The 26,287-nt window shown below is 34.1% G+C and overlaps 6 protein-coding genes and 1 pseudogene across 8 annotated transcripts; 2 read left to right on the top strand and 5 right to left on the bottom strand.

The window, feature by feature from the left end:
* Positions 1-1,746: 1,746 nt before the first annotated feature.
* On the top strand, positions 1,747-2,667 carry LOC100306086 (uncharacterized). The gene is made up of 2 exons (NM_001364463.1): positions 1,747-2,038; positions 2,174-2,667. Exons 1-2 carry the CDS (start codon positions 1,915-1,917, stop codon positions 2,245-2,247), a joined length of 198 nt encoding a protein of 65 aa, NP_001351392.1. The 5' UTR covers positions 1,747-1,914; the 3' UTR covers positions 2,248-2,667.
* Positions 2,668-3,995: 1,328 nt separating this feature from the next.
* On the bottom strand, positions 3,996-7,018 carry LOC100792607 (vacuolar protein sorting-associated protein 32 homolog 2). 2 transcript variants are annotated; one of them, XM_006572859.4, is made up of 8 exons: positions 6,730-7,016; positions 6,481-6,633; positions 5,592-5,691; positions 5,391-5,476; positions 5,206-5,297; positions 4,920-5,034; positions 4,586-4,781; positions 3,996-4,339 (listed from the first exon to the last, which is right to left on the bottom strand). In XM_006572859.4, the coding sequence occupies exons 2-7, from the start codon at positions 6,550-6,552 to the stop codon at positions 4,590-4,592; spliced, it is 657 nt and encodes a 218-aa protein (XP_006572922.1). In that variant the 5' UTR covers positions 6,553-6,633; positions 6,730-7,016; the 3' UTR covers positions 3,996-4,339; positions 4,586-4,589. The 2 variants fall into 2 exon arrangements, with proteins under 2 accessions (XP_006572922.1, XP_040874136.1); XM_041018202.1 differs by having other exon boundaries at positions 3,996-4,781; positions 6,730-7,018.
* Positions 7,019-7,971: 953 nt separating this feature from the next.
* LOC100792080 (pentatricopeptide repeat-containing protein At3g14330-like) lies at positions 7,972-10,683 on the top strand (annotated as a pseudogene).
* Positions 10,684-10,790: 107 nt separating this feature from the next.
* Positions 10,791-11,993, bottom strand: LOC100810835 (60S ribosomal protein L31). The gene is made up of 3 exons (XM_003517900.5): positions 11,882-11,993; positions 11,689-11,796; positions 10,791-11,228 (listed from the first exon to the last, which is right to left on the bottom strand). The coding sequence occupies exons 2-3, from the start codon at positions 11,769-11,771 to the stop codon at positions 10,949-10,951; spliced, it is 363 nt and encodes a 120-aa protein (XP_003517948.1). The 5' UTR covers positions 11,772-11,796; positions 11,882-11,993; the 3' UTR covers positions 10,791-10,948.
* Positions 11,994-13,615: 1,622 nt separating this feature from the next.
* On the bottom strand, positions 13,616-15,902 carry LOC100800911 (probable caffeoyl-CoA O-methyltransferase At4g26220). Of its 2 annotated transcripts, none has more exons than XM_003517890.5 (6): positions 15,673-15,902; positions 15,271-15,343; positions 14,965-15,044; positions 14,724-14,868; positions 14,511-14,642; positions 13,616-14,007 (listed from the first exon to the last, which is right to left on the bottom strand). In XM_003517890.5, exons 2-6 carry the CDS (start codon positions 15,337-15,339, stop codon positions 13,717-13,719), a joined length of 717 nt encoding a protein of 238 aa, XP_003517938.1. In that variant the 5' UTR covers positions 15,340-15,343; positions 15,673-15,902; the 3' UTR covers positions 13,616-13,716. The 2 variants fall into 2 exon arrangements, with proteins under 2 accessions (XP_003517938.1, XP_003517937.1); XM_003517889.3 differs by having other exon boundaries at positions 15,271-15,401; positions 15,673-15,899.
* A 1,614-nt stretch (positions 15,903-17,516) lies between these two features.
* Positions 17,517-22,661, bottom strand: LOC100791547 (uncharacterized). Its single transcript, XM_014763931.3, has 7 exons — positions 22,329-22,661; positions 22,081-22,213; positions 21,875-21,978; positions 20,849-21,020; positions 20,632-20,772; positions 20,316-20,538; positions 17,517-20,222 (listed from the first exon to the last, which is right to left on the bottom strand). The coding sequence occupies exons 1-7, from the start codon at positions 22,358-22,360 to the stop codon at positions 17,833-17,835; spliced, it is 3,195 nt and encodes a 1,064-aa protein (XP_014619417.1). The 5' UTR covers positions 22,361-22,661; the 3' UTR covers positions 17,517-17,832.
* Positions 22,662-23,761: 1,100 nt separating this feature from the next.
* Positions 23,762-26,076, bottom strand: LOC100527431 (phospholipase A2). Its single transcript, NM_001249057.2, has 3 exons — positions 25,783-26,076; positions 25,440-25,559; positions 23,762-24,136 (listed from the first exon to the last, which is right to left on the bottom strand). The coding sequence occupies exons 1-3, from the start codon at positions 25,901-25,903 to the stop codon at positions 23,961-23,963; spliced, it is 417 nt and encodes a 138-aa protein (NP_001235986.2). The 5' UTR covers positions 25,904-26,076; the 3' UTR covers positions 23,762-23,960.
* Between the last annotated feature and the right edge of the window lie 211 nt (positions 26,077-26,287).

Here is a 26,287-nt window from a genome sequence, read left to right as displayed (position 1 = left end):
TGAATAGGTTGGTTGGGATTGATCCAAGTATAAAAAATATCAAATTAAAATTGTTTGGATTGATCTGAGTCGATTCGAATTCACTCCTAAATAGAGACATTAGAATAAATTTTGAACAAGTTAAAATTAAGATTTAAAATTAAGATCTTGTTTGACATTCTTAAGACATTACTTAACAAATTAAAACTAACAGATATATTATAGGAGAGCATACAAAAGTCATGAATTTTGTAATTTTATCATCTTAATAAAAAAAATTCATTTTAATTCCTTAATCAATCTTTTACATTGAAAAGAGACTTTAATTGTCTGTGTAATGCTCCTGATTTTCATTCTTTAGTTGTGAAATAAAATGACATTTGCTTTGTTCACTGATTAGTTTTTTCCGACTTGGCCACTTGGAAGTTGTTTTGTTTAACTAACACCAAAATTTTAGTCGCTTCCGATTGTTTGATCCTCAGTTTTTCCTTATAGCCTTGGCATTTCTGTTGCTCTGGTTCCCAGAAAGAACTTTCAATATAAAATGCCAATTGCACCCACCTAAGCAGATAGATACACTCCATCTTCGCTGCTAAGTGCCAAGGGAAGTACATACATATAATTCTCTATCTTCTCTCTCTTTATCTCTTTAGGACACAAGTGTCCATTAATTATTTTCCTATCGTTTAACTGGGTCAATTTCGGTCCAGATATTATGATGATTTTAAAATCAGAAGAATTTAGGCTTAAGAAAAAAGAAAAAACAAATTTATGAAGAAAAAAATATCTGTTATCAAATCAATTCGTCTGTCTAGAAAAAATAATAAATAACTTTTTATGTACCAAAACATGGGTCTTTTATTAATTCAAAAGAATAAACTTAAAATCTATCACAAATATCCAAAAAAAAATTCATGTTAATAAGAAATTTTTTAATGAATACATTACAAGAACAAAAGCAATAGCATAGCAGCTCCTGGTGCATCTTCCTTGGTTAGCTAGGGGAACGAGTGCTATGTGTAAAATACATCATTGGAGGTTAATTTCATGATCGTCCTCCCAAATTTATTGGGATATCTCAAAATTCTATTGGATAGTCAAAGATTTTAATTGAAATTTATTATCATTTTTTAATGTGAATCAAGATATTTCTAGACCAATAGTTAAGGATTAATCTGTCAAAGATTTTAATGAAATTTATTATATTTTTTTTATGTATGTGTATCTCTAAGCCGATGGTCAAAAGATTAATTTGTCGAAGTAATGAAATTCATCTTAGGTAATAACCTCTCCCAATAAATATTTTTTTATATATATAAATTAAAAATCACAGCCATGAACACATTCTTAACAACAAAAACACTACGTTGGTTGAGGCTTATTATTGTTGAAGGTGTGTCTGCAGAGCTTGTTATTGATTGTTGGGATTATCGACTTAAAGTGATGATATCATTGTGTGCATTTAGTTGTATCTGTGGCCCCACCGCATGAAGACCAAGTCAATGGTAGCCGTCCAAGGTAACGGTTATCTTAGGACTTGGGAGTTTGAAAAAACAACTTAACTTGTTAAGCTTTGGAATTTAAAACTCACATTGAAACGGAATACAGTTGTACATATTCGACAAATTAATCAATCATGTGGCAGACTGGCAATCATTCATTGGTTGGACTTTACCCAATTCCCTACTCCACAGCTAGACTCTATAACGTGCAGCCAATTCTGGCCCTACACGTGGCAAACATCAACGGCTAGTAGGCCTTGTTCTCTTGACATATATTGCTAGCCAGAGTGTCTTCAGCTTTGCCAAGATTCTCTTAACCAAAGCAATCTTCAGTTTTTTTTTTTTCTCTCTCACTCCCTTCTCTCCTCCTTATAAACCAATCAACCTTAGCCTCAGCCACATCCAAAATTCAGAGTGTGGTTGTAAAGTTGCAATGGAAGTGTTGAGAGTTCAGGTTTTTGTTATGTCCATTGTGGCTCTTGCTTTGGCTTATGTGGCACCTTCCATCAATGCTCAGGTCCTTCCTCCTGCCCCTGCCCCTGCACCCACAAGTGATGGTATGCTATGTTATCCCTTCTCAAAATTATTATCCTTAGGTTCTTATTTTTTTTTTTTTTTTCATTTTCATGTCTCATGATAATTAATTGATTAATTGCTAATTTGCTATGTCTCTATTCCAATTGGGTTTGCAGGGATATCAGTTGACCAAGGAATTGCCTATGTGCTAATGCTGCTGGCTCTGGTCCTTACTTACATCATTCACTAACCTCTCTATCACCCCATTCATCTATTCACTATGTTTTTCTTCAACTCTATTCTTTCAATGAAATTCTTTTTTATTATGTGTATGTATATTTCTGAGTTTTCCCCTATCTATCTATTTATTTCCGCAATTAGTCATTTTCAATTAGTAGTAATCAGTGGTGAAACCTATTTTTCTGGTTGCACACCACTTAGGAACCTCTTTGTCAACGAATTTTGGCAGAATGCCCTAGTTGCTTGGCTGATCATAGGCACCAATTGCCCACATAAAAAAAAAAGTGGGTTAGGGTTTTGGGTAGATTAAGCAACTTTTACTTTTGGCTATTCTTGTCCTTTTTACGCTTGAGAGAAGCAGTTGTTGTAGGCGTTGTCTCCACAAAACAACTTGCATTGTTAAATTCATCTTTGGTTACTGAGATTCCAAGGGCATGTCGATGAACCCAAGTCTTTAAAACGGAGATATTAAATGAGGGATATGGTTAAATCGAAGTGGTTTATTTCATCTCCACATAAGGGGTGTAGAATATCTTGATATTAGAAACTATAATTTCGTACAGACTATCATAAGGAACGTTTGTTCCATGAATTTGATTATATTTATGTTTAAATACATATCATTTCTCGGAATGTTAAGATTGATTGGCAATTTGGCATAACCACACAAGTTGATCAATGGCTGGATTGCAGACACACCAACACCTATTACATAAACTAAAAACCAAAAATGTTCGTGTAGAAACTCATTACGCACCTTGCAAAAGAGTGAATATATACTATTAGATTAAATGAAAAGTTTAGATTTTTTTTTTTTTTTGCATTTCCAGATTTCTCCCTACTCCTCTCACATTCCAATTCATCCAACTTCTCGCGCATAACAATGACAACACCTCCACCGTTTCCAAACAGTACACCGGCAGACCACTGCAATTCTGCTGCCACTACCAAAGAACAAACTTCTTCAAATGCACACTTCTAATTTTAAGAACAATGGTGGTTTAAAAACAATGCACTATAAAGTAGATTCAAAACGGAGGATCCAATAGAAGAAAAACAATATAATCTTCTATCTAGTGCGTTTGTTGAGTTTGGACACTCCTAGCACCATGTCAAGGCAGGATTTAATTTGCAATTGACTTTTTTAAGTATCATGACTACAAGGTTTGGACATAAACTAAATTAATTGCCGTATAATAAAATGCTTTCGGTCTCAAAATATTCTTAATTTAGCTTTTCAAATAAAAACTAAACCCAAACGACGGGTCCGGAAGAGGAACACGGGAAATGTAAAAAACGACCCAACACCAATTTTGTCCTTTTAATTTTCACTTTCTTAATTTGCCCGTTCAGTTAATTAATCAGGTCATTTTACTTTTATATACGATTATCCTTTTGGTTAACACCAAAACCAGAATGTAATGTCACAACTCACAAGTATTTACCATTATGGTAAAGTCATAAGCTAACACTGCTGGAAAATACAGTTACAAATTAAGGTCCACGCAACACTATGTTAGTTACTTTTCTACCCTTATAGACCATTGAATCGGGATAATGCTGAGGGCCACCAGTGAAAAGTCTTCTGGTGCACTGTGCTTGAGATCATAAAGACTAACAGGAAAATATCTTAATTACTTAATCATTATTATAATATAAAGAAAATAAAATTTTACATTCACAGTGGCAGTGCAGCTTGTAAATCCTCCTATGGACAAATAAAAATCATCACCTTAATCATGGCTGTGTTCTAGCTCATAGGCTAACCAAATTCTTATTCCTTATACTTTGCTGTAAGCATGTTTAAGATATAATACATTGATTAAACTGACCACGTTAAACTCAACCACATAAAGTATAAGATAGTCAAATGCATCAATATACTTGATACGTATAATGGAAAGGAGGGGTTCGAACTCATCCAAAATAAAAGTAGTACGTTTTGAAGACTTTTATGATAATTTTTTTTCCACTTTTATATACATCCTCTGGTCAGCTCAATAATTTCAAAGATAAGCGAGCAGGAGAGAAGCAGAATTCTCCACGTAATAGTGGTTACAATTCTTCATTGAAGCCATGCACAAAAAAAAGCCTGCAAAATTCTGGCTTAATCAAAGCCAGAGGCAAAACCAATAAGAACAGCCTAAAATAAGATTTTCATACTTTTTCTCAGAAGTTATCTTAGGTTAATTCATTTCAAACTATGATACATCATTCAAGCAAGAGCTAAATTGTGCAACTGTTGAACATTCCACTGTGAAAATGGAGCATACACACATCATTTAACTTCCATAGTAAATGCATAAATAACAATACAAATTGATAGTGTTACAGCTGAGGAAAGGGACCTGCTCAAAGTGCCATCTCAGCCTGCAAAGCTGCCAATTCATCTTCTTCCGGAGTTCGCTTTGCGGGAACTGGGCGAGTAGGTTGCTGCCCAGCTGGGACCTGCACTGGGGCCGCAGGAGCTGTAGTTGCTGGCTGAAGAAGCTGTTCTTCCAACTCAGCACCCTCCAGTTCTTCAAGTTCTGCTTCCAATTCATCCTGAAAGAAAAAGAATTTCAGCATGATCCTTGGACATGCATTGGTGTTCTAGAACACTACTACTGTACTACAATCTAAAGATATGAATATCTTGTTTGCAACCAATATAGCACAAATAAAATAAACCAAGAGGATGACCTCGTCAAAATCAGCAGCCGCACCAATTGGAGCAGACAATGCATCCTGAATCTGTTTCATATTCTCAGTCTGTTCATTGATCTCATCCATAGTCTTGTCAACATCATCAATATTCCTGAAAAAGAAAATATTGCAACTCAATAATATCATAAATCACAATTAACAGTTGAATAAATATTATATGTCAGAGCATGATATTGAGACATAAGAAATACAAGAAAATGTTAACAAGTTCAATCACTAATCACTAAATATTTTCAAACATAAATAGTACTCCACTACATACGTTGCTTTTTGCATAGCCTTCATAGCAGCTGCTCCAGTTCTTAACGCGTCTACCGTTTCTGTGGTGGCTTTAGCACCTTCCAACATTATCATCTGTATCACAAATTAACATCATAAGATACAAAAGACTCTCAATAAACTAAACCATCTTTCAAAATGTTACCACATACAAAATTGCTTTCACACCTGGTCATGAATACGCAACTGGAAATTTCCAAGCTGCTCTATTTGCTGTTCATATAACCTCTTCCTCTTCAGACATTGTATTGCCGCTGCATAAAACAAAACTCAAATTACATATCACAATATAAGTGAAAATGGGAGAGAAAAAAAAAAGCACTCTGAAGATATTCTCTAGAACAAGTACCCATGAGTTCAGTAACCTACCCCTTTTGTTCTTCCCCCTTGTGAATTCTTTGGCCTTTTCAACTTCTGCTGCCACCTTTTTAAGGAGCACTTTCTCCTTTTTCTCCAGCATTTCAAGTGTCTACATAATTCAAAGAACAAAACATTCTATTTGAGAAATTCTCTCGTAAATTACTGGTATTAAACACCAGTCTAACAGTTGGCCACCATATTAAGTTGTGGCTCAGAAGAATTGCAAGAATACTCTGCCAACTAGTGTTATAATTTGGAGATACTAAAGTAAGAAAATTATTTTCCACAATCATATGAATGTTAAACTGGGAGAAATTGTCATTTCTTATTCAACAACACTCACAACATGCCAGCAATAACCCATTTATGCTGGAAAAATTATCACATACCCAGATCGATATAATCATATTATATAGCATGCACTATCTTGAATTAAAGAAAAAACAAGACTAAAATTGTGTACTGGACAACAGAAAAGGGTCCTTCTTTGTTTAATTGCCATTCGGAAATACCGAACTAACAATGTGAAAACAACTACCCTCTCTCTAACAACTAAGGTATTGACAAACTTAATAAGCTATGCAATGAAAAACCATGTTTGATGAGAGTTAGGAGCCTTCAATGAAGAATCAGTCAAAACAAAAGCTCATTTGCAATTCCATGAATCAGTCAAATATTGTGATTAAATTCATAATCTTCTTAATCGATATATTTAATAACTCAAAAAAGAGTTTATTGTAAGTAATAAAATAATGCTAATCCACAAATATATATCCACCAGTTAGTTTAAAGTTGATAAGCAGAGTTGCTATGGCGATTGGTGACAAGTCTGGTAGCAAAAAAGAGCAAAATAGAAAAAATAGAAACCCTAATCCGAGAGCATGGATGAATAGTGGACCTCGTTTAGCTTGTCCAAAGTGGCAACAGCATTGGTTTCCTGTTTAGGTTTACCGAACATCCGGCTAAACATGATTGTGATATGTGATGCGATCGATTGAAACCCTAATCCCTTGCGAGCGATGAGATCCTCTCGATTCGTCAGCCGATCTCCCTGAAACGATCAAAATCGTGAAACGAATGATATGAATGATAGTGAGCAAAGAAAGAAAGAAAGAAAGGGAGAAAAAGGGGGAAAGGAAGAACGAACCCAGATGAAAAAATTAGAGTTTGAAGAGAGAAAGATTAGGGATTGGGATCGGAGAAAGGTAGAAAGGACGAAAATAGAGAGCGATGGTTTTGATGGGTTAAGTTGAAATGAGTTGGTCTTCAAAGCTAAGAAAGAAGGAAAGGGAATTGAAGAAGCATCCTTCAAGAATCTCACTTTCAATTAAACTATCAAATTTATATTATTATCGATATAAAACTGTAATGTTTATCATAACTTTTTAACCTAATGACTTTAGTTTTAAAAAACCAAAAAAGTTTATAAAATTACGAATATAAACTTTGTTCAAGTTATTTATCTATTTATTTGGTGGTGTTCATGAGGCCAGAGAAGCCGAGGTTATTAATTGGATCGGTCCAACGATTAGTGGACCTACAATGAATTTTTTTATTTTTATTTTAAATGAGAGATATATATATTAGATCCTTTTGTTAATATATGCGATTTTTTTTTGTCAATATTTATGATCTTCTTTCTTTATAAAAATCAATGAAAAATATATCTGATGTTAAGGAAAAAGGGGATTAGTGCCTTTGTGGATATACTTAAGGATGCACTCTCTATCCAAACATCCCTTTTCCTCACACATTCTGAATATTACTATCTCAAGTTTAACCAAATATACTGCCATTTTCTTTACCCTCCCATGTCTATATATATTTATAATGAAACGTGTTGTAGTGTTTGTTGCGATCCAAGAAATGTAAAGCTCTCAAAATAAAATTAAAAACGAACCACATATTCATTTTGGATTTTCTAGCTACATAAATAAAAAATACTCTCCCAAAAGCAAGCAGGAAAAAGGATAAGAGAAGTATTGGATCTAAATAAATCCAGAACCAGGTAAGACTTGCAATTAGCAAATAAATAAAAAAAGATCACTAAATTGAGTTTAATTTTTTTGTCAGTGTAGCAATTGAGTTTAATTTTTTGGCCATTTCAATTCTAAAACAAATCAGCAAATTAATACTATTCCTATTTATGACATTGAACTTTTTAAATTTATTTATTTTTTCATATAAGACTCAATCCATATTGTCTCATGTATTAACTATTTTTAAATTAAAAATACCTTAATTAAATAAAAAAAAGATTATATTGACATGCATTTAGAAAAGAAAGAATCATTAATAACAATCATATATTTGGAAAAGTATATAAATCTAAAATCATTATCAACTAAATCAACTATTTTTTTAATAAAATAATTAATTGAATCTTGGATGAATCAAAGACAATAGTACCAAAACACTTCACGTTTTAAGAGGTATATCCAAGTGATTGACACTAACTAACTATATTAATAAGAGATCACATATTGATGCAATGGTAGAAATATAAGGTTGGTTGAGTATTTCAGGAAAATGTTACAGGTTTGATTTTTTCATCTAATAAAATAACAATTAAGACTGATAAAAAATTAAAAACATAAACATATTGATGCAGTGTAGTATCGAAAGGATAAAATTGATGATATAGCTAAACAAGCTTCAGTTTCTCAGATCTTTCCCACAGACTCAATTTCTTCATTGGAGTTTCCAAACTAACCTTAAAATCACTATGATTCCTTTCCTTCCTGACTGTCTCAGTCTCCATCATGCTCCCCGCCATTTCTCTTCCAACCAACATAACCGTCAAAACGAACATAACAGCCACTTCCACACCCAGAACCACAAATACACACAAACTCAAAACAACCCTAAAATCTCTCTGCAAATGGGGAAATTTGGACGAAGCTCTTCGCCTAATCGAATCATCGAAGCCCACACCCATTGAAGAAGAAGAAAGCATCTCTCTCCTCCTCCACGCGTGCATCTCCAGAAGGTCCTTGGAACATGGCCGAAAACTCCACTTGCACTTGCTTCGTTCTCAAAACAGAGTCTTGGAGAACCCCACTTTAAAGGCCAAGCTCATCACGCTGTATTCCGTTTGTGGCAGAGTCAACGAGGCTCGTCGCGTGTTCCGAACTGGCGATGAGAACATCCCAGAAGAACCTGTGTGGGTAGCTATGGCTATTGGGTATTCGAGAAACGGGTTCTCCCATGAAGCTTAGCTTCTTTACCGTGACATGTTGTCACGCTGTGTGAAGCCTGGGAATTTCGCGTTTTCCATTGCCCTCAAGGCGTGTTCCGATTCCGGCAATGCGCTGGTTGGCAGAGCAATCCATGCCCAAATTGTTAAGCATGATGTTGAAGAAGCTGATCAAGTGGTGAACAACGCGCTTTTGGGGTTGTATGTGGAAATTGGGTGCTTCCATGAGGTCTTAAAGGTGTTCGAGGCAATGCCTCAACGAAATGTTGTGTCTTGGAACACTTTAATTGCCAGTTTTGCTGGTCAAGGTAGGATGTTTGAGACCCTTGCTGCTTTTAGAGTTATGCAGAGAGAGGGAATGGGGTTCAGTTGGATTACTCTTACAACCGTTTTACCGGTGTGTGCTCAGATTACTGCACCTCTTAGTGGCAAGGAGGTACATGGGCAGATTCTAAAGTCTAGGAAGAATGCTGATGTGCCTTTACTAAACTCATTGATGGACATGTAAGCCAAATGTGGAGAAATTGGTTATTGTGAAAAAGTGTTTGACAGAATGCACAGCAAGGATTTGACATCATGGAATACAATGCTGGCTGGATTTTCAATCAATGGTCAAATATATGAAGCGTTGGGTTTGTTTGATGAAATGATAAGGTATGGCATTGAACCAGATGGGATTACCTTTGTTGCCTTGCTGTCAGGTTGTAGCCATTTAGGACTCACCAGTGAGGGGAAAAGATTGTTTAATGTGATGCAGGATTTTGGGGTGCAACCATCTTTAGAGCATTATGCCTGTTTGGTGGACATATTGGGCAGGTCAGGGAAACTTGATGAGGCATTAAGTGTGCAGAGAACATTCCGATGAGACTAAGTGGCAGCACTTGGGGGTCATTGCTTAACTCGTGCAGGCTATATGGAAATGTTGCTCTTGCTGAAATAGTTGCAGAGCGATTGTTTGAGATTGAACCTAGCAATCCGGGAAATTATGTGATGCTTTCAAACATATAAGAAATGATGGCCTTGACGGGAATGAAGAAAGATGCTGGATGTAGTTGGATACAAATAAAGCATAAGATTCATACATTTGTTGCCGGAGGGAGCTCTGGTTTTCGTTGTTCTGCTGAGTATATGAAAATTTGGAACAAGTTGTCAAATGCTATTAAGGACTTAGGATATATCCCTAACACGAGTGTTGTTCTCCACGAAATAAATGAAGAGATAAAAGCAATATGGGTTTGTGAGCACAGTGAACGGCTTGCAGCTGTATATGCACTAATCAACACTGCTGCTGGAATGCCAATTAGAATCACCAAGAATCTTCGAGTTTGTGTTGACTGTCATTCCTGGATGAAGGCTGTTTCAAAAGTTACAAGGAGACTAATTGTATTAAGAGACACAAACAGGTTCCATCATTTTGAAAATGGCTCTTGTTCTTGTAAGGATCATTGGTGAACGACACCATGACGAAAAATCATTTGTTACTTGGTTTTTTTAACAGTTAATACTTTACATTAGTAATATGTTCACGCTTTATAATTTCGGCTTCAAATAAAAGAAATTAAATTTTACACAAATTGAAGCTCGAGGCATGTGTAAACTTTTAACTCAACATGTGGGCAGTTCTAAGTTGACGAAACACTAGTTCAAGATATTTACTTTTTTAACTTACATCTGATACCCTCGTACAACTGCTAAACAACACACTTTGTTCAATTTATGAATATGCTCTCATATTTGATAGCAATGCGAGATAAAGAAATAATCGAGAAAAATGTTTGGTTTTTAATGAATAAGTTAGCAATCCTTATATGCTATTGTAATTAAAGGGTGTCCAAGTATCATTGTGCTTCCACAATACTCCAATCCCCGCTAAAAAACAAAAAAAAAAACCTACATTACCGCCCTCATTCAATGTTTTCTCATATTATCCCATATCCAAGACATAAGGAATGAGGGCTAAAAATCAATGTTACTATTTCCACTAGCACAAACGCATAAACAAACAGCAGGAGTAAAAACTAAAAGTGATATTATCAAGCCACATTACGTCTCAACAAAATTCGAAGTAACCCAACAAAATTAGGAGTAATTTGATAAATCTGGAAAAACAAGACTCGGTTGCAGAAACAAAAAGCTACATGTATGTCTCCGGGTTTCAAACAGATATAAATCAATCCTCGTCATCAATAACCTTAGTGCCTAACCCTTTGAGCTCGTCCTTAGGGATCTCAACAACGGTAACAAGAGAGTACAGCTCTTCCTTGGCATCTTCATCATCATTTCTCTTGCGAGCAATTCTTACTCTAATCCTCCTTGGAACACTCCTGATTCCCTGGCTCCAGACAAACTTGTTCAACTTCACATCCACCCTCACATCATTGGTCCCCATGGCCTTTTGGGCAAATTTCCTTATCTCCTTAATAGCTTTAGGAGCTTTCTTCTTAAATGTGCTGTTTTACACAACAACAAACCAAACCACTAAGACAACTGTTCTCGAACCAAAACATGAAAGCAATCAAAAGACCCAAATTTATAATAAATAAAATTAATATGAAATCATTCATTTACATCAAATAAACATCAGATCAATGGCCAGATAGATCACAAAATCAAATTCATGAAATAATTTTTTTTATCAATGCAATCAATAGGAAAAGAAAAAGAAGTGCAGAACTTTTGTTGTTCTGTTTGCTAGGGTTCTTAATCTCTCTTATTATAAAAGAACGAATAACTCAGATCCATAGAAATGTGTATACAGCTCAACTTAGCTAGGGTTGGTTAATAACAATTTTAAACACTTTAGTACCAAGCAATTAACTTATTAATAAATAAGGCGATTATTGAAGCGTGGGTTCAATTAACAAATATACAGAAAAAAAGATGGTATAAAGAAGAAGGTGAATAGATTACCAGCCATGGAGGCGCTTGTGGAGGTTAATGGTGTACTCACGTGTAACCACCTCCTCCTTTCTACCCTTCGCCTTCTCCACCATTCTCAACCACTGATTACTCACTTACCTGCAATACAACACAATTACAAAATTTCATTATTACATCATACAACCATACCTACGTAGTTTAGGAAAATGGGAGAAAGAGACACCTTAGGGTTCCGGAAGGGTTTCGGCAGCAGCGTTCTACACTCAACAGAGAAACAAAACAAGAGTCTCCACTCTAATATAACATAACCCTAAACCTAATGGGCTTGGGTTGTTAGAATTAACGGGTCCACTTTTAAGGCCCAATTAAATAATGGGCTTGGGTTGTTTGAATCCTGCACCTCCCGAGAAATTTTGTAAAGACCAAATTATCCTTAATGACTCACTGAGCACCTCCCTTCCACAACCTTAACACCTCCGCAACATTGCCTGTTGTCACCCTCACCTTAGTCTAGAACACTCAACAACATCATCAATAACAGTAACATGTTATATTATGGAACAAATATACTATGGAAGCGCTTACTTTAAACCAGGTACACTGTGATGCAACAATAGCATTTCCTCTGCTGGTTGCTGAAACATTTCGCTCCAAGAGTGAGACCTCACCATTGATGAAGGTTAAAGACGAATTTACTGTCAAGTTCATTTTAATTGTGTTGTGTTTGAGGATCTTGATGGACCAGTTCGCCATTGGTGTTCAATTTGACTATCATTTTAGGCAATTTTTGACCATTCAAAAGTAATCCATTAATCCGGACATTGAGAAAGTCAGGAATTATAGATGTGTTGATCATTGTACTAATATGTATAGGGAGCAAATAAGGCTTGAAAAAACTAACTGATCATATATGGTATTTTTAACATTTTCCAACTGATGGATGCATTTCATGTTGGTAAAAAGTTCTAATAGTACTATTAATTCCTTTCTGTGAATTATAGCCATTTTGTTACCGTTGCATTGAGAAGTCTAGTTTAAATAACGCTTGCAACAGCTTGCTTTTATTTCTAAATTGATTGGATGATGCTTTTTTTTGGGGGGTACGGTGATAATGAGTTTTTGAATCTCAAATTTTACGTGCACATTTTATTCATGCAAATGCATCAAAAACTCTCATGCGGTGCTGTTGGATTGGATGACAATATACGATTTTATTTTATTTTTTCTCTTTTTAAGGTCAATGTCAGGGCAAAGATCGTTCCTCTATTAAGCTTTAGTTTGTGTAAACTATTTAACAAGCACCTCTTGAGACAAAATAATAGAGATGAAGTGGTTAAATTGTACTTTTGTTTTTAGAAATTTATATTAAGTAAACTAAGAAAATACAAACAAAATGTAAATTTTGAGAATTTTATATTAAGTTTTATTGGGGAGGGAAATACTTAACTCGTGTGTGATTATGATCTTCAATGAGGATTAATTATTATTTTTGGTGTGAATTATTCATATTAATATCATGATAAAAAATTATTAGTTAAATTTTTAGTCCTTTTTAATTTTTAGTCTAAATTTTTTTTATACAACTTTTGATCCTTTGTTAATTCTGTGTAAGTCTTTTTAGTCTTTCTAAATATTTTTACTTATTTTTAATCCATTGTTTATTTTTATTTTTATTGTTTAAAATTAATTTTTTTTGTCAATTTTAGTCTTAATTTATTTTATATTTGAGACTATTTTTAAGCAATACAAATAAATGAGAAAATAAAAATAGACAATTTTTTTTAAACGGATTAAAAATAATGAAAAAAATTAATAAAGAACTAAAAGTTACCAAAAATATTTTGAAGTAAAAAAAACAAAATATAGTTTTTAGATAAAAGTTTTGAAACGCAAGGTCCAAGGTTTTAATTTTCTCCATTTCCATTGAAGCGTTAAATAAAACTAACTTGTAGTAATGTAACATGAAACCAAAAGTTTATTAGGAACACAAAATGCAATGTTTATTCAGGTGGCTACTAGAAATACAAATTATACGATAGCAGAGCATTAACACAAAAGTCAAGCAACGCGCCTACAAATATTGAGCCCATCCCCTACGGAAGTAAGAGCAAATTCAACACGAGAATCGTTTGTGATTGTTTTGTTAAATTCAATTGCAGCGTCCCTCCCTGATCTAGCGTGTGGTGGAACTTTGTCTTCAGGCCAGCAAACACGTCCACCCCACAGTGTGTTGTCATACACAAGCAACCCCCCAATCTTGACCAGCTTTATAAGCCTCTCATGGTAGTTCACATAGTTCTCCTTGTCAGCATCAATGAAGGCAAAGTCAAAAGATCCTTCATTTGCAGGCTGCACCCAAATATTCAGATAAGTTTTTAGAAAAAAGAATAGCACTCACATAGTCTTTAGAATTTTAACTTGGAGCTTAATTTAATCTCAAAAGTTTTTGGAGATATAAATTTGGTCTAGTAATGAAGGGAGAGGTCTCAGATTGTAATTTTTACACTAACAAAAGCTAACAACTAATATTTGTTGATAAAAAAATCTCACAAGCTATTTTACCGGTTAACTCTTATTTATATGCATTATTTTGACTTATAACATTAGTCACATAGAAACTAGACATATTGAACGTGAAATTTAAATGAATGAACACGTGGGTGATTTGATAACAGTTTGATACCCAATATCTAACAATTAGAATAAGTTATGATATTATTTTAAAATTTTGGTTTTTGCTAACTCCAACTTCAAAAGCTAACTTATAAAAGCCAGAACTATCCCTACTTATATACAATAATTTTGGCTAATATAATATGGGATTTCCAACATACAAAAAAAAAAATGCTTACATCTTCAAGTAGCTTATCCAAAATTGGTAGAGCTGGAGACTCTATGAAATCAATCTTGTGCTCAACTCCAGCCTTTTTGATGACTGGTAAACCAACCTCATAAGTTTTCCTGTTAATATCTATGGCTGTAATCTGCAACAGCAAATTAACTTTCAGTAGGCAATTAGCCTATTACTATTAAATAAGACATGTTGGATATTTAAGAATCCAAACCTTTCCATCATGAGGAATGTTGAGTGCGGTGAGGAGAAGGGAATAACCAGTAAACACTCCCACTTCAATGGTCTTTTTGGGATTCAACAGCTTCAAAAGTAAGGTCATTAGCTGACCCGCTTCAGGTAAAGTAGCAATGAAGCCCCTGAATGAATATGAAAAAACAAGTTGGAGCCTTTCTAGTTTCTAGTTTTGTTTCAGTCTCTAATCAAATTCACAATAGACAGAACAGAACAATTACCAAGGGTGATTATTAGTGGCTTCCCTCAGCTCTTTTAGAGGCGCAGGTTCTCTAGGGTAAACAGCAGTTTCCAGAATATACTGCCACATCAATTCACAAGTGATGAATTTGTTTTCTTTTCATTAATCAAGATATGTGTGTGTGAAGACACCAGAAAGTAGTTAAGGTGGTCTAGCTCAGTTGGTTAAATAAGATACGTGAATTGTTGTAAACGCCTGTTTTCGATTCTCACAAGGATAAAAAAAACACACCATGAAGGAATGAACATATATAATGAAAAATTCCAAGATGAGTTAGTATGCAGACCTTGGTTAAGTCCTCGCTCTGCAATATGACTGGATTGCGGTAAATTGATGGATCTTTGATGTTTTCCATTTCTCTGAAATCAACAACACTATAAGGGGCAGGGTCCTTCAAAGGGTAAGAGACAAAAGATCCTACATGACATGTTAGAAAGTCATGTTCATTAATTCTACCCTACAAGTTCTGTTCTTGTCAAGAAAGCACATATGCTACTGCACTGCGTTTTTTCCACCACTATTGAAAAATAATAGTTGTGTTATGGTAATTTTGCTTTCTTTGTTAACAAAATATTGAAAGAAAGAGACTTTAAAATATAAAATCAGAAATCATTTTTGGTAAGGATGGATGACTTGTATTTTTTGTATGGACCTGAAAAAGAATTGCTGGGTTGGAAGAGAGATATACCTGAATCTGATCAGTGAAGGATAAGTTCAAAGAGCTTAGAATATATATGTTGTTCAGTTCACAACAAGTTCTAGATCTAGGAGAAGAAGTATGTGATTGAAGCTTAATTCACAGCACTGCATTGCATGGCTCTATTTCACCGCTCTTATGTAGTAATGAATGAGAGAGCTTTGGTCAAATACTACTACTATTCTTTTAGCTGTCAAACGAGGCGGCTTATAAGTCATAAAACCACTTTCACAACAAGCAAGCCATTAGATATATGTTGACTGTCACCATCAACTAATTAAAAATTACAATAACCATGATTTTTAAATAATTATTATATAATTCAACAAATTTATTATACTACATAGAATAGTTTCACATTTATATTGTATATTATCAAACTGAAACAAAAATAATTGTTGGGACAAAGATATGTGTCCACTTGCCTCCACTGACTACTGAGGTCTTTCATACTTCAGAATTTATATATAATTGTAAATTCATATAAATACGTTCGTGCGTGACACAGTTCACCAAATTAGTTTATTGACTAAATAGAATATGTATAATTATTTAATTATAAATTATTATGTATTTTTTAAATAATAATTATCTTAGGTTATTTTATATAAATTAAGAAAAAGTAATAAATAAATAAAAGAGATTAATAATTTTGTAAAATTAATTTTATATTATCATTAATTTATTTATAGATTTTATGTTAACTATTAATATTATAAGAATTATAAATGAAAAAATTTAATTAATTTTATATTGAAAAATTAAAATAATAATTATTTTAGAATAATTTTTTTTCTTATACAATAATTATAACGGAAAGGAAGAAATATGATTAATTTATTGATTTTATAATAATTATTTTAAAATTATATTAACAATGGTTTTTTTTATTATTGGATAATATAAAAATTTAAAATTTTTATCCTAACATGTTTTGTCTTTTTAATCAGGAAACTGTTATTTACGAGGTATGTGTCTATTTACGAGGTATGTGTCATTTACGAGAATTACAATATAATATTTTGCACCGTAACAAAAAATGCTTAATAAGAAATCACATGAGAAACAGTATGAACTTATCCTTTAAAAACGGCAATCGTAATCCAGATTTTAAACCTGTTCTTAACCCTGCGTCAAATATTCAGAATAAATTTCTTTTCTCGTTTGTAACAAAAAAAAAATCAGAATAATGAGATCTGACCAAACTAGCTAGAATTAGACACTTATTTTATTATACTTCCGTCTTAAAATTAATCAAGGCCGGACTCCTTGTATTAGTGAAAGTCAAGTTAAATTGACCAATTTAATTTATTAACTTTAAAATTATTACTTACTAGTAATACTTTATTATTTCTTAAAAGCAAAACAAAAAGTCAAAAGCTCTACATTTATTGTATTCTTTTATGTAAATTACGTAGAATTTTTTACTAATGATAAGTCCGACCAGCTTTTCTGAATGATTATCCCTCATATTAAAATATTTATCCTTACTCAGTTTTAACTACATTAGTTTAGATGCATGTTAGAAACATCTTTAAGACATAATCTCTTCTTTCAAAGCTTTCTCACGATACTGGGGAAAAAAAAAAAAAAACCTAAACACACGTCATGTTTATAACATGACATGCCACTTTACACCGCACTTGGTCAAATTTGGGTTGTTGCATAGACATGTAATCTCTACTTGCACTAGTAGCTCTTGGGTTGTAAAATCACGACATGAATATGACTATCATGTGGGTTGAACTTCTGGCATGGCTCCCCAAAGAAACAATCCTACTAGCATAAAACTAATTTAGTGTACGAAATGAATATGAAGTTACTGAGCAGGAGTGTATGAAAGAATGTAACATTAATCAGCTGAGTGGAATGAACATACACTGCATTCGGTGAATATTTACAGTGAAACATTCAACTATGTGCAATAGTCCTCAAATAGAGATGTACCAAAAATGAGATAGTAAAACCTATACACCCTGACTCAGTTTACAAAAAAAAGAAAAAAACATAAGTCCCATCCTTATTCCTCAAATGCTTCGAATCTGAAATCACGCATCTATATGTAACATAATACAGGAGGCTGCAGAAGAAAGATAAACCATCAAAGACTATGTACGAGTAGCTATGTTGCTAGGTGGAAGCAAGTGAAATTTATTGACGACCCTTCTTAAGAGACAGGAAGTGGGCAGCAAAAGAATCATAGTCGGGTAACTTTGGATGAACGTGCCCAACCTTCTGCTTAGAGGAAGTATCTCCATCAACCTCTTGGGCCTCTTCATTATCTTGTATCACTGTTTTAGGAGAACTGAAAGGTTGCACCCTTGCAGATGATTTCGAAATTTCCCCATCCAAGGATCTATTAGGTTCTGAAATTGGCTCGGATGCTTTGTTTTTGGCTGATCCAGGCTTAGATCCTGTCCCATTTTCAGAGCTCTTCATTATGGTTGAAGCATTTTGATTATTACTCTCATATGAAGTCCTTGAAGATTTCCATCCAAGTGTTGCAGCAGAAGTCACAGAAGCCTTGGATAAAGGAGCATCTCTTGAGCTTAAACCTGTAGCAGCTTTAGAAGAAGCTGATGTCCTTCGAGATATTCCACTAATAGGACGGGCAAGACTAGGTGAATTTTGTTTAGTAAGTTCATCTTCAGAATCACTATTATCAGAACCGAAGTATGTAACAGAGGCCCTTGAGCTTGATTTCTTTTTTACTTCCCTCTGCTCTTTTTGAATGCGAGGTTCATTAGTACTAGCAAGAGTCTCTTGTGAATTTGCAACCACACGGTAACTATCAGAATCAGAAGGTATTTTGTGCGCTCCCAGGCCCACATTCCTGTTTCCTCTGCTCACTTCCCTCGTGTACTTGTCCTGAACACGAGCATCAGAACCAATTGAAGTCCTTGCTGTAGGCAAAGATCCTTCATTCTGGACTGAAGTGTCCCCCAATGAAGATGAAACATCATCCAGTGTATTCTTAATATAAGGTGGTCGCTTGAAGCCTTTATTGCGAAGACCGCCCTTCAAGGTACCATAGCTTAATTCCTTGCCACTCTCTTTATGATATTCCTCCAGAGTTTCAGTATCATTGTTTGCCTCGAGATCCAAACCCAATATAGAGCTTCTTTCCTTTGTAGGTGGCTGACTGGCTGGCAAGTCATCATAACCCAAATTCTTTTCTGACACAGTAGTGGTGTCTACCCTTCTCTCAAAATGCTCTTCCACAGTATCTGAATCAACTGACAAAGGTGACAACCAAGACTTTCTGTCAGTGCCCACATTTTTCTCATTTCTTGATGAGGACCCTGGAACCCCATGGCTTGCAATCGGATCAAGGAAAAACTTTCCATAATCAGAGAGCCCAGAAACCTTAGACTTGTTGACAAAATTCATGTCACTATCTGAACCTGGGTCATCTGAATCATCAAAAGTGACAGATGGCAAGTCTTCTTTTTCAGAAGAAACTGCAGATGTCAATCTTTCAGAAACCACAGAAAAATGTGACTGTGTACCAGAACTTGTCACTTTCTCATCAATGTTTTGTCCATAGGCCAAAGAATTTGTATTTTCAAATGGATCAACTTGTGATTTGCTAGCAGGGGATGAGACAAACAAACTAGATCCCTCACCATTGTACTTTTTATCAACATCAAACTTATGATCATCATCCTCTGATCCAGAATCATCAAATACAACAGTAGTATCATTATAAGAACTTGTTTCCATATTGTTTCTCTGAGTGTTTACTTCATCAGTAACAAAAGGGTCTTCCACAGCTTTGTTCCTCGTATTCCAGTCATCCAAGTCCAAATTATCATTGTGATCATCAGTTGGAGTAATGAAATGAGAAGAGGAAACTTTACTAGATTGTCTATTTGTCCTTGCATCTCCAAAGTGATAATTGTTTTCAGCATTCAAATCACTGTCATCATATAGGTCAGTCACAAAATCTTCTTCACTTCTGCCTGCTTGTGTTTTTATACTCATTTCGGGTAAGTCACTACTCTTTTGCCCAAATGAGTTATTATGCTGATATATATCAGCCATTTGAGAACCATCGGTAAATGGTTTATCATCATTGAAAACACTGCCAGGCATCAATGAAGCTGACTGGGCATGTCTCACCACATTCTCATGACTATTCCTGTAATATTCATTGGGCGGTCCTACCAGATTATCTTGTTCTGTAGCAGTAATTTGTTCATTGTGCATCCCAGAACTGCTTCTATGGAAGCTAGCATCAACAGGACTTGTAGAAAGATTTTTGTCATCATGAAAAGTGTATTCTTGGGATCTTTCATCTCTCAACCCGCTTCTAGAAGAACTATGTGATCCACTTGAATACTGCCTTGTCATATTTTCACGGTTTGAAAGTTCTGCAGCTGCCCTTGCAGCCATGCTAGCACGTTCGGCAGATTCTGCAGCTGCCTCCGCAGCAGAGGCCGCATCCTTGAATTCCATGCTCCAATTCTGCCTATTCATAGGAAAAGAACTATTGTTTCCAGAGTATGAATCTTGAAATTTCGTTTCTTGACTTCCAGTTCCTGTAAGAAAGAATCCCAAATATTCAGGTAATCAACACAACAGGAACCCATAAATTCAGGTGTAAGCAGTAAGCACCATCTTCGCAAAAATACCTGAAGATCCGACTTCTGAATTGGACACGCCTGATGTTGTTGATTGATCCTTTCTAGCAGCACCACTTGCAGTCTGCTCATATGAATTTGTAGATGAATGATGCACTGGTTTAACTTGTGAGGGAGCATGTAAATTGGAAGGACCCTTTTCATCATGAGCAGGTGGAACATGAATTTGAGAAGGTTCAGCATAAGCAACCTTTTCAGAAGTACTTGGCCCAACCTTCACATATACATATAATGTCAAACAAATATAATCCAACAAACATTTTGCATCAAAATAAACCAAAGAAAAACCACAACTAGTAAGGCCTACCAAAAAGTCTTGAGAAGACTTTACATCATTTTCTCCAAGTGACTTGGGTTCCCATTTGATATTATGCTCCTCGGCAATTGCGGCCAGTATTTTTATCTTGGTTGGACCATCAGGCGCTTTGGCAGACAATTTCTCAACCAACTGAAAAGACAAAGATTGAATTAGAAACAAGCTTTAACATGATCCTATCCAACTACAAGCAGGTAGAGAAACTTGCCATGCGATTTACACCACAGTCAGGGCGTAATTCAATAGCTGCTGAGACAAATTCTTTTCCATACTTAGATGTGATTTGCTTCTTCACATCCATGAGCTCTGGTAGGTCTGAACATCTCGGAGATGCAAATATTACACTTGAAACTGCTTCCTTCAAGTCAATGGGGCAGTTTCTGAAAAAGTTTAAAAAGAAGAAATGATAATGAAATCAATGCAATGAGAAGGTACAATCACAATGAACAAACTTATAAACTGTATGAATAACAACAACAACACCTTATCCCACTAGGTGACATTGTAAACCGTATGAACAATATTTTCTGATTTAGAAAGCCACATGTGGTAATCCCTTTAGACACGCACAATTGATGTCAAAGCAAAAGACATAAAGACATTATATGTTGGCATTGCAAACATTTACATGAATGAATGATATAGAATACGAATTCAAACATTATTTTAACAACAAACCACAAATTCCATAAGTCATTCCTAAAATCATCGGGAATGAAGCTAACAAGGAGGCACTAGCATGTTACATAATCAGTTGAGGATGATTCTTGATCCAGGGCTTTGCTACTGTATCTGTACCAAATTCACCATTTAATATTCTTCCATACTACCTTGTGTAATGGAGTAAAAGTATATCTAGATATAAAGGCTATAGTTTTCATAAGAAATCATATTTTACCAGGACAGAAATAGTGAGATGTTATTTTACCCCAAGGGTCTTTTTCCTTTGCTATATATATGATCAAAAGCCAAAGTTTAACACTTTAACTTGAACCACCTCAGCTATACTACACAATTAGCATATTCTCTGTAAAAGTATAAAAGAAATAGTTTCTCCTAAAGTGATCGTACGTTTGGCTGAAAAACCCTAACAATAGGTGAAAAAGAAAAGTTTATGTTCCCTCTCCCTAAAATAGCAAACACATTTGTAAACAATAGAGACTGTTGAGCTGAATGAAATGAAAAAAGCAAACAAAGTAAAATGTGCTAAAAAAGAAAGTAATGGTTCAAGTACTTTTGTGATTCGATCATGGGCAAGCGTGCGGCGATAAGTTCACAGTATATCTCAACAAGATCATAAGCTGCCATCGTTTTCTCTTCTCTGACAACATGTTCAACCTGAACACCAAACAGACCAAAATCAGAATCTCAATTGTGATTTGTGACATCTAACATAAAATCGATGGAAAAACAAAAGGTGTTATTGATGTTATGCGTTACCCGGATTCTAGCAGTTCGGTCCTGACCAGACTCAAGCAATTGAGCCAACTCTCTCTTGAGTTGCTTTATTTGGGCTTCTCTCTTGTTCTTCAAAAGCTTTATGCGTGAAACGGCGAGCTTCAATGTCGTTTTGCTGCATCAAACAAAACAAAAACTAATTCGATTCAACAAAACCTTCTGTATCACTCTCACTGGCTTCAATCAAAGCCATAGAAATTGAAATCGAAATTGATGGATCGAAAACGAACCACTTTGCGGGCTTGAAGCTTCTATGCAACATGTTTTGCGCAAACACACGAACTGAAGAACTAACGATTCGTTTTATTTGTTTATCAAAGAAAGAATAGCTATGATGAGGCTTGGTTTCGTGCTGAATAGAAAATCAAATTAATTAATTAATTAACCGAAGAAGAAGAAGAAGAGAAAAGGATCTTGCAGGCGAAGAAAGAGGGAAAAACGAGTAGAAATTGTTATTGGAATTGAACTTTCGTCGAAACCTGACAAACGAATACGAGACGAAGAAACCTTTTCTCTAGCTTCTACGCCATCCAAGGAATAATTCCATAAGGGAAGGCGCACGGAAATTGTAGTGGACCTCGCTTGAAATTTTCTCTTTATTCATTTTAAATCCTTTTATATTTTTTTACGGGTAAATATTGAAAGTTTATTTTTCATATTTTTAAGATGTTAAATAATTTAACTTTATGAAATATATTAAGAAATTTTTAAAAAAATATAAATGCTTAATTGCACTTTCTATTTTCAACTTTTTAATTTTTTTTTGTGAATTTTATATTTAAAAATTGAATTTAACGCATTTTATTCTTAACTTTTAAAGAATTTGTAAATTTTATTTTACTCTTAATATAATTTCACTTTTTATCCTCAATTTTTTATTTTTTTTATCCAATTTTTTATTTTTGAGCTAATTTATTCTTAATTTTAAATATTTTTAACAAATTTTACTTCAAACTTGTATGCTTATTAATAGATAAATAATCAGGAGTAAAATTCATAATTTTGTTTATATTAAAAATAAAATATACTAATTTAATTTGTTGAGGGTAAAAAAGATGCAATTAAGTCAAATATAAATAAATCGTTTCTCTGTCACTAATTTAACACAACCAAACCCACAAGTTGCTTATCAGAATAGTTGGATGATATTGATATAACCTAGGGCAAGGTTGCCCTTGTCTTCCTTCACACAGCAAAATAGTGTTACAAATTCTTTGAATCATCATTGCAAGTCACCGTCTCTCCAATTAAAAACAGAACCACTAACTAGAGATTAGAGACTCTGAAATATGAATGTCACATCCTTGCATGAATAATACACTAGTTTTCCACATGTGAACCGTTGGAATATGGTAAGAGACTCATAAGTGACTAAATGTGAATTAATGCTGGTTTAACCTTAACGGTATATATATGTAATATATGTTAATCATAAAAATTGCGTTAAGTTACATGTTAGGAAAGTTATAAAGCTTCATTCACTCCTTTCTCATTCACCTATCCCCTCCAATCCTCCACATTAATGAAACCAAAAGTATAACACCAATAACAGTCTTATAATTTTTATCGTTCTATGAATTTCACTTTTGTAAGAAACGATCTTGTCATTTCTTCTAATAATGATGATAATGATTAGATGGTTGTGCAAAAGAAACTAGATATTGAGTTCTTTTGTGATATCATAAATTAAATAAGTTAAGAACATAGAAAATCAATAACAATGGTTTAATTAACCATGCAAGTCCAACACAGGATCATATATAAGATCAACTTAATTTCCCAAATGAATGAATCAAGAGAAGTTTGTTGATGGGGAAGGAGTAAGTAAAGATTACATATCAAGAGGGTTTAATTTCAGTTTGTTAATGAGGAACGGAGTCACCCAATTGGCTTAGCAAGATGGCCAAGTCCATGCCTCTTATCATCGTAGGTGCAGCTCTGCTGTAGGGACACTCCTTGGAAAATCCAACCTTACCAGATTTCAGTTCCCTGGTTAGGCAATTCTTTAATTTCTTATGACATTTCACATGAGTCATTCCTGCATGTACGTAAATCCAAATTTGGTTAGTCTAACTCTTAAGCAATCTTCTCAAGAGAAACAAAACAAGCTAATAGAAAAGAATTTAATGCATATGCACTAATAATATTAAATAATTTCATAATATTATTTAATTATAAATTATTATTAAGTTAATAAACTTATCATATATAATGTATTATAATTAAATAATTATATAAAACTTAGTATATAACATTTTTTCTCAAAAGAAAATATGTAGAAATTGATAATTTTGACCGGATGGGCGTTTCCACATAACACATTTACTGCCTTACTAGTAATGGATGGCCTTTTCATTCATAGATTTTCTGACATAATAATTAAACTTTCAGCTTCCACAGTACGTGTATATTTCTTGAGTAATTAATCTCTGTTTTGATCCTTAAAATTAAAATGTTGCTCACTCTAACTTTTGATTTTGTATTTTTTTTAAATCAAAGGGCATGTCTCTAGATAATTGTTCCAATGGGAAACCAATTTTAAAATTAGTTTTTTTGAAAAAGCTAAAATCATATAACTTATTCAAAAAAAATTAGTTTTAACTTACGCATAAATTAATTTTAGTTTGTGGGAGAAATTTGATTGATTTTTCTTGTTATTTTTTTATAAATGTTTGTGGAAAAACTTATTTAAATACCACCTTAATCCTCAATAATGTAAAAGGAAGACATTCCCTTTGATCCCTTTTAGCAAAACACAATGGAAATTGAAACACTACAAAAAATAATTAAAATGCATGACTTTTTATGAAAACAAATAGTTGAGTACAGATTTAGTAAACAAGTGATGGTATACCTAGTAAGAGAAAGATAAAGTGAAAAAAGTGTAAGTTTTATAAGTAATAGAGATAGAGAGAAATGAAAAAGTACTTGTTAAGTGTATACAAAATATGGTTGTATATGTATCATCACTTTTTGGTCAATTAAGGAAATAAAGGGACCGATGCTTGCAACTTCAATAACAACTACAACAAATTTAAATCAGCGAGCCATATATTCCATCTAAAAGTAAAAAGAATATGAGGGTTTTTTTTTTTTTTTTTCGTGTGGGATACCCAACAAGCTCTTTCAAGTATCCCCATTACACACCGACAATTGGTTTCCCGGCCATTGGAACAATTTACATAAATTGATTCAATTCAACACAAGATGAACCAAAGAATAAAAGAAATTTAGACTCATCAAAAGACATAAACACAAGCACTAGAGAATTCAATAACATAAACCAAACAATGAGGAAATACAAATAAATTTGATGTGTAAAATGGGTTTGGGAAAAATACCGAATTTGTCAACGCAGTCGTCATGGGCCATGCAGCAAGCATCAAGATCATCGCATGGTTTCTCGCCAGCACAACCCCAGTACCCCACCCCGCAATACTTGCCATATTTGATTCCAACAGCTGATTTAATTTTAATCAAAAACACATATTAATTCAATCAATCTTTGCTACCTTACCATCAACTCAACTAATTAAATTAATTCAAAGATATAAGGTTGGCTGAATGATTAAGAAAGATGAAAAAGTCGCAGGTTTCATCCCTTTTTCTAACAAAAACTAATAAATTATCAATTAATATTTGTTGATAAGAAAATTAATTAAATTAATTAATAGAATATCTTACTGTCGCACTGCTCCGCAATGCATGTGGTGCTGCAGTTTGCCTGATCGGAGCAGTTGACGACGGCGGCGGCGGCAAGGAACAGACAGAGGAGAATTCCGAATGAAGCAGCGGCGCGTGACATGTTTGTGGGAAGAATTAAAAGGAAAGGGTGGTCGATGGTTGACCTTCAAGTGCCTCCTCCCCTGTCTCTTCTCTTCTTATGTTGGTTGCTTTGTTATTATGTTTGGTTGCAAGACATACCAAAATTACCAAACCATCCCTCAGATATTGTTATTGTTACCAACAACCCATTCCATTCCATTGCACTCCTCCCTTCCTTATATTTAGTTTTTTTTTTTTTTTTTTACTTATTTAGATGGATGCATGACGAATGATGTATGCTACATTAAAGATATTTTTGTCCTTTTAATTTAAAATGTTATTCTCTTATTCCTTTCTAACTAAAGAACCAAACGAAGGAAGACCTCATCTTTCTCTTCTTTTCTTTCCTTTTCTTTTTCTTCTA

This window comes from Glycine max, chromosome 1, assembly GCF_000004515.6.
Source record: "Glycine max cultivar Williams 82 chromosome 1, Glycine_max_v4.0, whole genome shotgun sequence".
NCBI classification, from domain to species: domain Eukaryota; kingdom Viridiplantae; phylum Streptophyta; class Magnoliopsida; order Fabales; family Fabaceae; genus Glycine; species Glycine max.
This window is presented reverse-complemented; position numbering and strand designations above follow the sequence as displayed.